Source organism: Lathyrus oleraceus, chromosome 5 (assembly GCF_024323335.1).
Source record: "Lathyrus oleraceus cultivar Zhongwan6 chromosome 5, CAAS_Psat_ZW6_1.0, whole genome shotgun sequence".
NCBI classification, from domain to species: Eukaryota; Viridiplantae; Streptophyta; class Magnoliopsida; order Fabales; family Fabaceae; genus Lathyrus; species Lathyrus oleraceus.
This window is the reverse complement of record NC_066583.1, coordinates 424601872-424619055: the sequence shown is the minus strand read 5'-3', so window position 1 is coordinate 424619055 and position 17184 is coordinate 424601872. Positions and strand designations below refer to the sequence as shown.

The 17184-nt window shown below is 41.7% G+C and overlaps 1 protein-coding gene across 1 annotated transcript; it reads right to left on the bottom strand.

Annotated features, from left to right (window-relative positions):
* Nucleotides 1–14784: 14784 nt before the first annotated feature.
* LOC127081129 (uncharacterized) lies at nt 14785–15869 on the bottom strand. The gene is made up of 2 exons (XM_051021411.1): nt 15392–15869; nt 14785–15252 (listed from the first exon to the last, which is right to left on the bottom strand). Exons 1-2 carry the CDS (start codon nt 15779–15781, stop codon nt 14785–14787), a joined length of 858 nt encoding a protein of 285 aa, XP_050877368.1. The 5' UTR covers nt 15782–15869.
* Between the last annotated feature and the right edge of the window lie 1315 nt (nt 15870–17184).

Sequence of the window (17184 nt, the reverse complement as noted above, 5' to 3'; positions counted from 1 at the left end):
GATAGTGCCTTCTTCCCCAGCAGATCTAAGAATTGCCTATTCCCAGCAGGCCTGGAAGTGGGTTTATTCCCCAGCGAATATTTCCCCAGTTGAGATCCCCACTGAGTTGGAAGGATGTTGTATCCCCAGCGGAGGTGTCAGTGGAGTGTTATTCCCCAGCAGTTGGGTTTGAAGTATTGCTATCCCCAGCATGGTCTTGAGCGCTTATCCCCAGCAGGGTTGTGGATGCCGTTCTCCAGCGTGTTCTGGTATATTACTTTCCTCACCAGAGTTATGCTTCTTTTCAGCAGATTGGTGTGTTATCCTCAACAGAGTTGCTTTCCTCAGCAGATCTCCCGAGCAGAGGTTTGTGTTGATGGTTTTCCCCCAGCAGGTTCCCCGAGTGGATCCGGTCCGGTGAAGAGTATCTCCAGCAGAGAGATCCTACCTAGGGATTGGATGAGTTTTTCCCAGCAGAGTAGCATTCATTTCCCAAAGCAGAGTTTATCCTACTTGTGGATTGGTTGGGTTGTCCCCAGTGAAGTCGCCTTATATTTCCCCTAGTGGAGTCGTATTGATGGTTCATCAGCGCAGTCGCCTTGTTTATTCCCCAACGGAGTAGCATTTATTTCCCAAAGCAGAGTCTATCCTACTTGTTGGCAATTCTCCCCAGCGAGTTGTATTGATTGTTTCCCCAAGTGGAGTCCCCAAGTGGATTGGGTCCTATGAAGGATGTCCCCAGCGGAGTCTATCCTTTCCCCAGCAGCAGTGCTATTCTCCAGCACGAGTGAGAAGTTGGTGCTCTCCCCGCAGAGTATTCCTCAGTCAGAGTCTCCCTACAGAGTTGGAGTATCTGATATTTTTGGCTCCCCGGCTTAGTTCATCATTTTGCATTTGGCATATAGTGATCATGGCATCCTTAAAACGCGTAGCATTTCCATTCAATATGGAGCATTACGCCATGGAAAAATTCAAACATATGCATTCATGTGTTAACCATCAGACCATATCCCCGGCAGAGGCGGATCTTTGTTCAACAGCTGCACAGCATATTTGCTACAGTTGCTCCTGATAGCATTCAGGATGGGTACCCCCCAGAGAGGTTTATTTCCTCATCCGTTGGCGAAAGAAAAGCTTGATTTTCCCCAGTGAGATCCCCGACAAGTGTTTAGCCTTGCCCTGACATAGATGTCATTTTGTGATACCGGTCGGTATCATGTCAGCACCCGCGTGTGTTATTTCTTTGGTGTCGGTAAACACCATCTTTCGGTGTCGGTAAACATCGAGTCTTTTCCCAGTCATTCGTTAATGTCTGGTCGTCTTTCTTTGGTGTCGGTAAACACCATCTTTCGGTGTCCGTTCGGGCCGTTGCTCTCATCCGTTCGGGTTCCCAGTTGATTGAATAGGGGCAGCTGTAGCACCTCAAATTTGCACCTCCCATTTTGTACATTCATTTTTCATTTTTAGGTCATTAGCATTAGCATTGTCCACTGCATAGCATTGCATTGTCCATTGCCCAGGTGCAAGTCATCAGTCAAGACTGGTCAGGAGATCCAGTTGTGCAAGCAAGCAAGTGCATTTCCTATTGAAGCAAAGCCCTAGGGTTGGTTCATTGAGCTCATGTGACCTAGGGATCATTTTGATGTGGTTTGGCCAAAGGTTGGATGCTCAAAGCTCAACAGTCAAGCTGAAATTCATCTGAAACCCTAGAAAGTCAACCAAAGTCAACTGTGCATTCAACCATGGATTTGAAGGTGGGAGATGGTTAGAGAGGCCTCATTCATGTCCATACAAGTCTCATTTGACATTGCAAACATCAACAATAAAGAATTTGAGGTCAGATGAAAAGTTTCCAAAAATAGTAAGTGACCTGTAATTTGAAATTGCCAAAAATGGAAAGGTCTTCTCCTCAAGTTTACATCATCAAGCAAGCTTCAAATGGAATTTTGTCCAACATGAAAGTTGAAGATCTTGTTCTCCCATTTTCAAAAAGTCAAAGAACATGAATTTCTCATGTATGGTTGAGAAGTTATGGATCAATCATGGTCAAAGGATTTTGAAATTCAAAAGTGCATAACTTTTGAACCACGAGGCCAATTGAAGTGGTTCTTTTTGTAACATTTCTCTCTTGACCTGAGCTATCCAAAACATGCATCACATATCATGCATTTTGATCACAAAATTTTTGGCATTTGCATTTGAATTTTGGAGGGAAAAGTCTAATTTGAAAAATATGCATTGTTTTCATTTGCTAGCACTTGCATTTGGTCCAAAAGAGTATTTGAAGTGATTTTCCCATGCAAACCGTGTACTGTTACATCCATTTACATGCATATAGGGTGAATTGACAAATTGGCATAACACTTGGTTCTAGCTAATTCTAATTGCATTGCTTAATCATGATTAGCAAGAATCATTAACAGATTATATAAAAGGCAAATCATAACAGAAACTTCATTAACATTTCATTTTTGCTCAGATTTAGATCCAATTGCATAATCTTCATATTTTGCTCTCTCACTTTTTCTGCAATTTCTTCAAATCCATTGCCTTGTTCTTGGTTGAATCATCATTCACAAGCATATTTGAACAAGATTGAAGCCAGATCCATCCATTTTCGAGCTGTTTTTTGGAGCTGTTGAAGCATGTGCATATCAGAGGCAGTTGAAGGTTTCAGAACTATCGAGCACAATTGAGCATCGATTCTTCATCCGTTCATTCATATGAGCATTGGAGATCATCTGTTTTTGCTTGCCAGGACTTAAAACAACCAATTCCAGTTCTGCATTCTCTTGAAGGTCAGATTTCGAATTCCATGATTCATGAAATTATGATATGCATCTTGTAGATCTTGAATCCCTGAGTGTGCTAAGCTTTGTTTCATTGATTTTCGTGGAGAAATGAACAAGTTATGTTAGATCTAAGATTGATGTATGAAACTTCCATGGCTCGAAACTTTGAATATAGGTAGAATTAGATTAAATTGAGTCTTGATCCATGACGTATGATGAAAGAGGAGTGCAATGGTGTATTCAGTTTGAATTTCTGTGCATGAGTGTTCTTGAGTGTATGAACATGTATGAACACGTATGAAGACCTAGGGTTTTTTTCCAGAAAGTAGTTTGATCTTGTTTAGCGCTTCCTGCATGTGGTTTTGTGTTAATTGCCATGTATTGGACCACGTGTGTCCTATGTGTCTAAATGATTGGCCACGAGCGCGTAGCTTCGCCACATAAGCTTTAATGAAACGCAGAGTTTCATAGTAAAAGCGCCACTTTCAAATTGCAACACGGTTCAAGCCTTGCCGTGTGCATTTCCAAACCAGGCCTTTGCATTTTATTCCTTTGTTCACCATGCCATTCATGTACATGCTTCCATGTTTTTTATTTTTCTCTCCACTTCAAAAATTCATATCTCCATGAATATTGATCCAAATCACATGAGATTTTTTGCATGATGTTCCTCAAGATGTCTACTATTTTATGACTATTTTTTCACAAATTGTGCACGGATGGAATTTGTTTTGGCTTAGGGATTGTTCATGTGTATGCTATCTTGCACCTACCTTGCCATTTGCTTCATGAAATGATGAGTTTTAATCCAATGATTGTGAAATTTTGCATGCTTAAAATAGACATCCGAATGGACATTTTGGTATAGAGATTGCATTTTTCTCATTTCTGGTTGTTGAGATATGATCTGTTTAATGTAGGTGTTACAATGTGTGTCACACCATTGCTTGCTCAAATTGTTGATTTTCTTTGCCATGCCAAATTGTAGCCAATGGATGAGATTTTTTGCATGATGTTTCTTATGGATGTTAGGATTGATCATGAATTTTTGTGGAATTTTTGGAGGCATTTCTGATTTGTTTGGGATTTTCTTTGCTGGTTGATCATTTGTGCACTTTGGGATAGTCATGAATTTAAATGATTTGTGAAATGCTTGATGTTTATCCTATGAGCTTGAAATTTTCTACATTGATTCTAGACACTTTGAAGATTATTGTGGCTTTGGTTTGAGACATTTATCATGTGTAGATTCTGTTTTAGGCTTGTGTGAACCTGATGTATCAATTGGTGCCTTCTTTGAGCCTATTGTGCTTACCTTGACTTGATGAATTTAGTTGCCATGCTTCTACTTGTCCAAATGCCTTGAATTTTGGTCTAATGATCATGTGATGTGTTCTGTTTAGCCACGAGTTTTCTTGGGATTTATTGAATCATTTTTTAGTTGATGTGGATTGGTTCATTCTGTTTGCTTCTATGAGCTTTCAACTTGCATGCTTTGCCTTATGTGCATTGTGAAATGAAATTGATTGATGCTATTGACATGGGACCACTTGGATTGTGTTCTTAATTGGTTTAATTTGATTCATGTCAATTTTCATGTTCTGTTTTGGATTATTTCTCCCACTTTGACCCTAGGCCTTGTCCTAGTGGTTTGTGCTTATGGTTGAGTTTTGGTTTCAGGTTAAGGAAGTGCATTGCCTTAGGTGGATTGATTCACATTGCTTGAGTTGTTTTATTTTTTTAATGTTGACTAACCTTGATTGGTTTTGTAGGTGGCTTTTAGCTCATTTGAGTTGAGCTAGTGCCTTGTGCAATGCTTGCTTGTTTGTTTGACTGTGTACAGTTGACTGTTGACAATTCTGTTTAGTTCATTTGAGTTGAATACTGATTATGATGGATTGTTTTCAGGTACCTTAGTTGCTATAGTTCATTGTGAACTTGCTTTTGCTTTGCTTGATAGCTTAAGCATTGAGGTATAACTTCTCTGACTTCATGTAGTCTGGAAGACCTGTCCTGTTACTTGGGCAGGCACCTCTCTGAAGTCCTCCTTAAGAGGCAATGCTTGTGTTTGTTTATCTTTGTGCCAAGCAGGAAAAGACCTTTGATAAGGCAATTGGCAGATAAAAGAGATGTGTAGTCCATCTCCTGCTAGTCAGTGTGTCATCCCTTTGCTCACATTACATGTTGATGCATTGTGGATAATAGCCCAAGATCTTTGTTGTGTCAGTCATGTGGATAGAAGAGTTCCAACTTTCTGAACTCCCATACTTTCATTTGTCTGAAGCTCTCCCAGGCCAGGGATAAGAGCTGTGAAGTCTTATCTTCACTTCCCATTTCATCTGCTTCACCCTAACTCTCAATGTTAGGGTTAAGAGCTAACATCACCCTGTTACAGTGGCTTGTTTGTCGAGGTTGACATGACCCCTTGACTAAAGCCTAACCTTGTATGAGCCCGCTTTGATTGTATATAGTGTGTGCTATTTGTGTGAATGTTTGCTTTGCCTGTGCTGTTTAGGATAGCTTGCTCCCTGTGCAAGTTAGATAGCAACCTTAACTTAGGGATGATATGCATGAAAACTGCTAGGCTCGAGTCGTAGTCTCCCTAGTAGTGTCTCCCTTTGTATCTAGTTAGGCTAGTCCTTTGTCCCTGCGTAGGGGAACTACGTCGCCCTGATCCTCATACCAGATGAGGTACGTAGGCAGGAGATGAGCTGATCTCTTCGGGCGCCCTTTTTGTTTTGTCTTGTGTGTGTTAGGAGATGGATGTAAGCCCAGCGATTGGCATTCCGTATCCTCTTGTTGTGTGCTTGGAGTCCGATGTAAGTCCAGCGATTGGGATTTGGTTTCCAGTGTGTGTGTGATTGGTTCGGAGTTTGATGTAAGTCCAGCGATTGGCATTCGGTTTCCATGTTTGCCTGTTTTTGTGTGGAGTTTGACGTAAGTCCAGCGATTGGCAGTCGATTTCCCGTGTTGTTTTGTTTGGCGTGCGTTAGCCGAGCTACGAGTGCTCTGATTCTTCTTTAGTCCAAGAAGATACGTATGCATAGGATGCGACATCCTAGCGAGCACGTTTCCCCCTGTCCCGAACTACGTCGAATCTGATGCCTGTGCCTGACAGACTACGTAGGCCCAGGATGCGATATCCTGCCGAGTTAGTTTCTCTTGTTTTCCTGTGTCTCTTTTCAGCCAGTGTTTGATGTTTGAGCAGCGTTTAGCAACCTTTATCCTTCCTTTTGTGCGTGGATCCCGTCGAGTACGACGGATGCGTAGGGGTGCTAATACCTTCCCTTCGCATAACCGACTCCCGATCTCATCACTCTCTGGTCGCGAGACCATGTCTTTTCCAGGTTTACTTCGAGCGTTTTCTTTCCCTCTTTTGGGATAAATAACGCACGGTGGCGGCTCTGTTGTTTTGTTTTCCCGCCGGTTTTTCGCGTAATGCGACAATCATCTTTCGGACTAGCTTTATTCAAGTCTCTATAGTCCACACACATCCGGACTTTTCCATCTTTCTTAGGCACAGGCACAATATTGGCCACCCATTGAGGATATGTAGAAGTCACCAGGAACCCCGCATCAATTTTCTTCTGAACTTCTTCTTTGATCTTCACTGTCATATCAGGATGAGTTCTTCTGAGCTTCTGCTTTACAGGCATGCACTCAGGCTTTAGAGGTAGGAAATGTTGCACAATATCAGTATCTAGACCATGCATGTCTTTATACGACCAAGCAAAGACGTCGACATATTCTCGTAGCAACTTAATCAACCCCTTCTTAACAGATTCTTCCAGAAGTGCGCCAATCTTTACCTCTCGCACACAATCTTCAGACCCCAAGTTGACTGTTTCCAGATTCTCAAGATGCGGCTGAATGATCTTCTCTTCATGCTCAAGTAGCCGGGTGATCTCATCAGGAATCTCTTCAACATCATCTTCCTCTTCCTCAAATACAGGGAATTCAAAATTGGGAGATGGTGTTGGGTCATTATGTTCAATGGGTTTAGAAATCAACCTGCATAATGATTTTGGATATGAAAAGATTTAGAATTCAAACAAGGCAAATCATTATGCATATGAAAAAGATCGATTTTATTCTATTTTTAGGGTTTTATGTGATCACTAATTTCATGCAAAAGGCGAAAAGGGAAAATAAATGGAAAAACAAACATTTAACATGATATTATTGAATGAAAATATCATTGTGTTTATGCGCCAACAATGTTATCACTCCTCCTTTTGGCATGGGAGCAGGGTTTTTAAACAAAGTGATCATTACGTTGACTTATGGACAACTGTTGGAATATCCACAACGACCCAATTATTGCAGACCCCTCCAGGGATGATGAAATTGCCAGAATCCTTTGTATCTTCTTCTAAGACGGCAGCAGCCTCCTCATCTAGACCAGTGTGGATAAAACCTCCACTCTTGAATAAACCTTGCTTGTTGAAAGTACCAGAAGAAAAACCTATGCCAGCCCGGGACTCGTTGTCTTCTAACTTAATCATTTTTCCTAAACTAGTGGTTGCACCACGCTCAATGGCCAACTTTGCATCTTTGTAGGAAGCAAATGAAGGGGTTCTCTTCTCAATAAGCTCAGCTATAAATAAAACTTGGAAAGGAGTTCCAATTTCAACCTCAGCATCTATATAAGAGAAGGAAGACAGATGGCTAACCAGGAGAGCCCTTTCTCCCCCTACCACCACCAGCTTCTTGTTCTTCACAAATTTCAGTTTCTGGTGTAGGGTGAACGTTACGGCGCCTGCCTCGTGAATCCATGGTCTGCCTAAGAGACAACTATACGATGGGTGAATGTCCATAACCTGGAAGGTAATCTAGAAATCACTTGGTCCGATCTTGATTGAGAGATCAACTTCCCCAATCACGGTCTTACGAGACCCATCGAAAGCCTTCACAACTACTCCAATCTGCCTCATGGGAGGCCCTTGATATGATAGCTTTGAGATACTGGACTTTGGCAATACGTTCAATGATGACCCAGTGTCCACCAGTGCATTGGACATGGCGTCGTCTCTACAACCCATAGATATGTGTAAAGCCAAGTTGTGGTCTCTTCCCTCCTCAGGGAGATCAGAGTCACAAAAGCTCAGGTTGTTACAAGCAGTAATATTTGCAACAATGCTATCGAATTGCTCCAAAGTGACATCGTGATCCACATATGCCACATCCAACACCTTCTGCAGAGCCTCTCGGTGTGGTTCTGAATTTAAGAGTAAGGATAACACAGATATTTTGGATGGCGTTTGTAGAAGTTGGTCTATGACATTGTACTCACTTTTCTTGATGAGCCTCAGCATCTCGTCACAGTCTTCTTTCACATTGCCACTCGGGCCAACAGAAGTAGGAGTTTTCAGTACGGAGGAGGGCTTAACAGCAAGTGCCGGATTCGGAGAATTCACAGCGTTCCCAATCGGGCGTTCAACAAAATCAGCATTAATTTGAGGCTTCAGCGGCGTTGAAAACACACGGCCACTACGGGTCAAACCGCTAACATCGGCAATATTCAAAACAGAAGAAGAGGGCAAGGACACCTCTTTCCCATTCTCTACTGCTACGGCGTTGTAGCAATAGGGAACTTCTTTTTCAGAAGAGTAAGGCATAGGACCAGCAGGCTTAATGATCAGAGCGGGAGAAGCCTTCTGCTTGCTACCATTGTACTTGATGATAACAGGCTTGGGTATCCGGAACACTGGGGAGATCACATTGACCTCAGGCTCATTTTCATCAACACTCCTGTTTTAAAGGATCTCAATGACTCCTTCGTCCATCATTTCATGAACATCCTTGCGCACCTGGCAACAACCCAATCGGTTAATAGAGCAGACTCGACATCTATCATGGTCATGCTCGTAATGACTGTAGTCACATAACAAACGATGCATCTGGACCAGAGATTGTCGAATATGACTGACATACTTGACTTTGTATTTGCTAGGGCACCCCTGGACCATGTTAACAGATTTCCCATGCTCGGGCAATGGGTTCTTCTTCACATTAGGACCTACGTCCTCAAAACACAGAATTCCACACCTTATAAGGTCTTGAACCTTGGTCTTCAAAGGGTAAAAATTCTCCATGTCGTGGCCAGGAGCACCAGAATGGTAAACACAATGTAACTCGGGCTTATACCACCATTGGGGGTTAGCAGGTATAGTCGGTGGGTCTCTCGGAGTAATCATCTTCCTCTCTACCAAAGAGGGATATAACTCTGCGTAGATCATAGGAATAGGATCGAAGGTGACCCTTTTCCTCTCGTAACTTGTATTGGTCTGATTACTGTTTCGAGGCTGGTAGGCCTGCTGTTGCGTACGGAGCTGTTGTTGCTGATATTGTTGATTGTCTCTGAAAACAGGTGCCATATGAGCCACCTGGTGCTGGTTACCGGCGGGACGCTCGGTCTTCCTCATCACAGAGGGTATTCTTGGTCTCTCATGGGAGGTCACAGCATGTGCCTCTCCATCTTTCTTCTTTGCAAACGCCCCATAACGTTTGGCAGAAGAGCCTTCTTCTCTGGTTAACCGTCCTTCACGGACCCCTTCTTCTAGACGCGTCCCCATATTTATCATCTCGGTGAAGTCAGAAGGAGCGCTAGCAATCATCCTCTCATAATAAAAAGAACTTAAAGTCTTCAAAAAGATCTTAGTCATCTCTTTCTCTTCTAGCGGAGGCACGATCTGTGATGCCACCTCTCGCCACCTCTGGGCATACTCCTTAAATGTTTCTTTATCCTTCTGGGACATGGCTCTCAATTGATCTCTATCGGGGGCCATATCCACGTTGTACTTGTACTGCTTGACGAAGGCCTCGCCAAGATCATTGAAGGATCGGATGTTCGCGTTGTTTAAACCCATGTACCAACGCAAAGCGGCACCGGACAGACTGTCCTGAAAGTAGTGGATGAGTAGTTGGTCATTATCGGTTTGAGTCGACATCTTCCTGGCATACATGACCAGGTGGCTGAGAGGACAAGTATTTCCTTTGTACTTTTCAAAGTCAGGGACCTTGAATTTCACAGGGATCTTCACATTTGGAACCAAGCAGAGTTCGGCAGCAGACTTGCCAAAAAGATCCTTCCCTCTGAGAGTTTTCAATTCCTTGTGAAGCTCAAGAAACTGATCGTTCATAGCATCCATCTTCTCATAAACATCTGGACCCTCAGACGGCTCATAATGATAGATGGTGTCGTCTACCCTGGGCAAAGTATGCACGACAGGAGGAGGAACAGCAAGGACCGGGCTAGATGTCGGCATAGAAGCAAAGGCTGGAACAAGACCCTCAGGCATGAAATTGGGAGGCATCCCCCACGGGAACCCGGTTGGCATGGCTGTTGAAACAAAGTGAGTACTGGCAGCGGGCACAGTTGAGGAGACAATCTCGGAGATAACCGTCCTCTGGGGAGGAGTTGAAGGTGTCAGAGAAGACTGGCTTTGGGCAGCCATGAATGAATCCATTAGGGCAGTCAATATGGCCACTTCCTCCTTCAGTTCACGGTTCTCCTGTTCTAGATGATCCATCAGTCTTGCAGAGTTGGCTTTAGTGTAGTACCGATGAGTCAGCTTGTCTTCAAAATAAATGAAGGACACAGAGTTAGACCACAGGGCAAGGGACCGGAAACAAAACCTGCTTATGCATATGATGCATGCAATGCTTATGCATATGATTTGTTTTTTATTTCAAAGGAACTTTAGAGTTTTATTTTCAAATTCTGGAAATATTAAGCATTTTATCACATATGGAAATATCTTATCAAATAATATCAGGGAAAAGAAGTGCAGCATCGTCAATCATATACAAGAGAAAAGGAAAATAATCATCCTATGGATCCCTAGAAACAATCATCTAAATCTCGGGACACAGGAAGATAAGACGCGCGAAGCCTCTTCACCTCCCTCTCGTAGGCTGCCTCCATATCGGCCTTCTCTTTGGCGAGTCAATCATACTTCCTCTTCCAGAACTTAGAAGACTGAGGAAGTAGAGAAGTCCATACATCCTCAGGGTCATCAATAACCTGATGCTCAAGAAACTCAATCAACGCATCTTTCTCCTTAATCTGCTGAAGCAACTCTTCACGTTCACGGATCCAGGCACGTCAACGGTCTTCGTCTCTCAACTCCTCTACTCCTTCATTAGGGAGGGTTGAAGGCCCAGCCATAATCATAGGTGTAGGTCTCGGATACTCGTAAGGCATGAGATACTCAGACGCCCTCTTCCTAACCCAAACAGTGTAAGGCTCCAAAGCGATGCAATTCTTAGGACCCAACTCTTTCCTTCCTTTCCTATGAATCTTGCGCCAAGCGCGGACCATCCTAGCTTTCAATCCTTGGGGATCTTTACCATCCTGAAAGAATACACCCTCTAACAGAATGTTATTGGGTTTATCCTTTAAGGGGAACCCAAGCTGCCGACGTGCCAAAACAGGATTGTAGTTAATCCCACCACATGTACCAAGAAGAGGTACATTGGAGAATTCGCCACAAGAGTCAATAATCTGCACACCATCATACACATGGTTATACCAAGAGATATCATCATTAGTGAGAGACATGAGTCTCGTGGACCACCGTAGACATCCCTTATTATCCTTGAAGGCGACCGTCTGCGGTAAGTGAGAAATAAACCACTTATACAACAGAGGAAAACAACACACAATGGCGCCACCACCCTTTGCATTCCTCATATGCAAAGAGAAATAGGTATCGCGCAACAGAGTCGGAACGGGATGAAGAGTAGAGAAAATCCTAATAGCGTTCACATCCACAAACTTGTCGATGTTGGTGTCGCAACCTAAAAAATACAAAGGTGCGAAAAAACAACCGGCGAAGAAGGAATGACAGAAGAGTCGCCACCGTGCGTTATTTATCCCAAAGGAGGGAAAGGAAACGCTCGAAGTAAACCTGAAGAGAGGAAAGGAAAAGACAAGGTCTCGCAACCAAATCTTGGGTTCGGGAGTCGATTATGCAAAGGGAAGGTATTAGCACCCCTACGCATCCGTAGTACTCTACGGGATCCACTCTTGTTGTTCTTGTCTAAAGGGTGTGTGTTTATCTAATGTACTATTTACTAAAAGGGTCAAGAGAAAAATGACTCGCACAGATATCGCATCCATTGCATACGTATCTCATCCGAATATGAGAATCAGAGTCTTCGTAGATCGGCTACCTATGGGTGAAAGAGATGTGTGCTCGCCAAGACATCGCGTCTTATGCCTACATATCTCATCTGGAATGAGAATCAGAGCATAATGTAGTTTGGCTAACTACGGGAACAAAGGGTCTCGATTGCAACTAGGGCAAGAAAAAGGGAAGGTCTCGATCGCAACGAGGGCGAGAGAAAAGAATCGCAACGAGGGCGAAAGCAAACAAGGATTAGTTGTTAGTTGTCAGTCAAACTCGGCAAGACATCGCATCTTGTGCCTACGTATCTCATCTGAACATGAGAATCAGAGTTGCCGTAGTTCGGCTACATAGGGATTGCCATCTGAATATGGACTTACAAAAGGAGGACACCAGTTGTGTCAAAGGAGAGTGGGCGATGTGTTCACGTCCTAGCAGTAGGTGTCGCAGCTCGCTGAATCGAGTCTTAGGCAGTTACCTCTTTGCAATAGAACGGACTACATGCCACAAGATCGGAGACGCTCGGAAAGGTCTAGAAGTGGGGGAAGCTCTGCCCTAGAGTTGTCATGCAATATGTACTTAGGTGTTAGGATTTACAAATCTACATACGGAAAAGCGTCATTTATCTCTACTCAACAATCGTGGCCAAAACATTGTTTTGTATCTCTTAAGACAATATATCTTTCATTTTAAAAGGTTTTTGATTGGTCGCACGGCGGCGAGAAAAAGAGTTTGATTGGTTGGATGTGCTTTGAGTGATGGCGAGAACTAGGATTGGCGAGATATACATCTCGAATCCTAGCCTCAGGAGTGCATGGTATACACCATGTTCCATTTCCATCTTTATTTGCAAAAGTGTTTAATAGAGATTAAGTTTTTTTAGGTTTGATTGAGAAAGGGTTTGAAGAAACCGCATTGACAATTTTAGACGATGGCGAGAGCTAAGATTGGCGAGATATACATCTCGAATCCTAGTCTCAGGAGTGCATGGTATACACCATGTTCCATTTCCACCTTTATTGAAAAAGTGTTAAATAAGAATTAGGTATTTTGAGTTTTGTTGTGAAAATGACTTGACCTAGATCAAGTATTGATGGACGTTTGAGAAAGATTTGAATGAGTGTTTGAGAAAACAAAGTGGGTAAATTGGATGATGGCGAGAGCTAGGATTGGCGAGATATACATCTCGAATCCTAGTCTCAGGAGTGCGTGGTATACACCACGTTCCACTTCCATCTTTATTGAAAAAGTCTTGACTATGAATTAATATTTTTTGAGTTTTTATTAGAGAAAATGGTTTGACGTTGAATCAAGCATTTGATGAAAGTTTGAAAGAAAAGGAATAGAATAGGAGGGCGAAATGAATTGATTTGTTTATTGAGAAAATACTCGACGTTGGATCGAGTCATATTTTTGTATTTTTTCAGAAATGGTGGATTTTACTCTTGGGTTAGTGTCTAAAACAAATAGAGAAATAAAACAATACAACATTATATACACATTGGGGAAGTGGGGTACATTTTGTCAAATGGGGATTCAAAATCATGAAATAATTAGATCAGGCCCAAACAACAAATGATGCGAAATATGAGTGTAAGTGCAAGAGAACCGGCTCATTGTAAGAAAGCCCAAGAGTAAGCTATGTGAGGTTGATGGCGATGCTTAAAAAGCAATCGACTTACAAAGGTGTGGAAAATGGGCTCGATATTAAATCGAGAAAAATATGATTTTTATAGTTTTAAAATGGTTTTGAATGAATGATTAAAAGAAAACAAATCTATGTTATGATAATGAAACTATGAAAATAATAAAGCATAAACATAACAAAAAATGTTAAAAGAAATAAAATACTAAAAAAAGCTAAAAGAAAATAAAATACTAAAAAAATGCTACATATGAGTATTGAACCCACCCCACTCAAGACTATGATACTACCCTTCTCCACCAGACCACTCATGACTAGTTATTATTTTGATGCTAGATTGGATAAATAAACTAAAATGGATTAAAAATCAGAATTAAAATAAAAAAAGAAAACTGTTGGACTAACCTAATTAAACCCAGCCGCTTGGCTGTTGGGTTTTTCAATGGGGGATAAGTTGAAAACATAAAACAATTATTAACTAAATAACCTAGGAATTTTAAACAAAAATCTTTAATGTTTCAAAAAACTTATTCTGTTTAAAATAAATTTAAAAAAAAGAAAATAAGGAAACCAAAGCAGAAGACACTTCCGTCTCCTTTCTCACAATCTCACGAATTCTCTATCAAACTCAAAGAATCTCTCTCTCTCTCATCGTCCTCAACCTTCGCTTATCAACCTCAACGAAACCTCTCTCACACCACGTAGCCGCTTCCGTCTCAATCTCCCTTTCGCTCTCAATCTCACTCAATCGTCCTCAACCTCACCCAATCGTCTCTCAAACGCGTCCAACCCTCTCTCTCTCAAAATCGCTAATCGTCCTCAACTAATCTCTCTCAAACTCAGACGCTCATTCAAGCTCAAATGCTCAACAAAAGAAATCTCACCTTTGGCGACGATGAATCAGGTGAGCTTAAATCTTCCTCCTCCTTTCCAATACCGGTTTTTTTTTATTTGGGATTTAGGGTTTTGATTTGCTTTTAAGTTTCAATTCCGCCTCCGATTTTCGTTGTTCCTCCCTTCACTGATTCATTTTCTATTTATGCTTTACAAATTAGGGTTTCAAAGGGTGTCTTTGATGTTCCATAAGAGTAACGCTGCAAAGCACTTTGGATGTTCTCAGAATCAAATCGCCCTGTTAATGCTAAAACCGAAAATGGTATTCTGAGCTCGTGCTTTCTTCCTTATTTTTGTCTTAATTCTAATTTGGGAATTTTTCTGACTTTTAACGCTTTGGTAATTAATTGCGCTTTTTTTTACCGCAGTGAAAAAATGGAGCATTGGTTTGATTACAGCGTGTAGCCTCTATAACCCGCAGATTTTTGAAGCAAAGAATTCCTTCTGGATCTCTATCCCATACTTGCTTTAGATTTGGGAGTTGGTCTACCAAAATAAGCTGCAGGTTTGTGACTTTCATAGATACATCTGGTTGAAAATCTTTGATTTCAAAAATCACTTCCACCGACATGCAATCAATAACCTTCAAGCTGTCTAAACTCCCAAACCATCCTGTCATGTGACTTGGAAAAACCTTGTTAAGTTGTTTACACCCTTCAATTTGCACAAAAATGAGACTAGAAAAGGAATCGGCACCAACTTCCACTTGCCATATGTCTGTCAACTTATTGAGTTTGGTTAGGTGGATTTCTTCCAACTTAGGAAAGATGCATACCTTGTCCACACTGTCTCCTTCACTGGTAAAAATCTTCTACATCATCCAACAGCCACTTATAAAAAGGCCTTTCAATTTCTTAAAATTGCTAGCCACTGACATTGAACATAAGTATTTTAAGTTATAGCATTCTTTCACAGTTAATTTTATTAAGTTTTGAAAGCAGAAATTTGACAGGAACAGTTGATTTCTCCACAACAATTTTGTCAGACTTTGAGACATCAGCAATCATGCGAGCCGCGCTCTCCCAATATGTCAAATCTGCTGCTTTGTCGGCACCGAGACCCTGAGTTTTAGTCGGGGTGTTAACAGAGACAAACACTATGTCAGCCTCAAAGACATGCTTTTCAACATCAGTTCTGAAGAAGAGATTCCTGCCACGACATTGCTTTACAACATCGTCAAGACCGGGTTCATAGATTGGAAGCTGGTCGCTGTTCCGAGCTGTGATGCGGGATACAGATATGTCGACAACAGCCACTTCAATGGATGGACATTTAAGTGCAATGACTGCCATAGTTGGACCACCAACATATCCAGCACCAATGCAGCAAATCTTCACCATTTTGCTTTTCTAAATAACCTCGAGAGATGAATGATGAACCCTTTTGACTAAGAGGGAAAAGAGAGAAAGAAATGAAGTTTTGTGGTGTTGTTATTTTTCCATTGTGTTGCTCACGATTTGTGCGCTTGGCTTATGCTTGCAGGTTGACAAAACATACCGGTTTGAGGTCTGCTGCGAATTCTGTTGTGGTTGAGTGGTGATGGAGAGATTCTGGATGGGATTATCACAAGTAGCCGCGGAGAGGTTGAACGAATTTGCAGTCCAAATGTGACGAGCTCCATTGTAACACCGTCCAATGAGTTTGCAAGCATCTCAAAGTCCATAGTTCCCGGATGAAGTATACAACCCTCAACCTTTTGAGCTACTAATTGCAATGGAACAATTGCACTGTAACGTTCAACAACGGTAAGCAAACGATGGCTATAGTGTATACTACGGTTTGCTTTTTATGAGGTCTTTTGAATTTTTAGTTTAAGCTTTTTATTGGCTTTAGGTGGGATCAATGCTGAAATCAATTTATCAATTATCTCAATCTCAATGTCGCCAAAAGCCAACGGTGCTCAACTATTCTGTAACATCTGAACAGGTTTTGGAGCTAAGTGTACAACCTCCGGCATTATGCACTCTATCACGAAGCAATTGTTGTACTCATTGTGGATGATGTTGCAGGTTTATGAGAATGGATTTGTATCTTTTTTTGTTTAGAGTATTTCAAATAGGTCATATCGTAGTGACGTATGTAATGTGACATTGGTATTGTAACTTGGTTGAACATGAAGTGTGATTGAAATTTGAATGTATGGTTTGAATCTGTAACAGAAAAATATACATTGAAACAGCAAGCATTTGATGTTCCACCAAATTTCCACACATCATTAGCCCCAGTTTGTTTCCATTCACTATAGGATTTAAGGGCCAATACACCATTCCCAATCCTCGATGATTTTTCCCCTTGTTCTAGATCAGAAGCTTCAAAGATAGGAATTCCAATTTCCTGAGCAACCACTAGAAAGTTCCTAACATTTTCAAAAATACTGGAATGCCGATGACGGTGCTCCATCAAGGATTAACCCAGAATCAACCGGACTCTCCACAACCTTACATACAACACCAGGTTGAACCTTGTTAATAACATTACAAAGAATGATTCCACTCCTCAAACCAAGCCTAAACTCTTCCTCAGAAGGCTCCGCCGGTAAATCCTTAGCTGCAACAATTCCAACCATTTTCCTCAACCACCCCGCGGCTTCATATCTTCTCATGCAGCTTCTTCTGATTTTCTAGATTCAAAATCAAGATCTTTGAGACGAGTGCCATGTTGTTGAAGAACATCCTCAATAATAGACGCAACTTTATGAATGAATTTTCAAACATAGAGAGATACAGATTCTATTCTTCTTCAT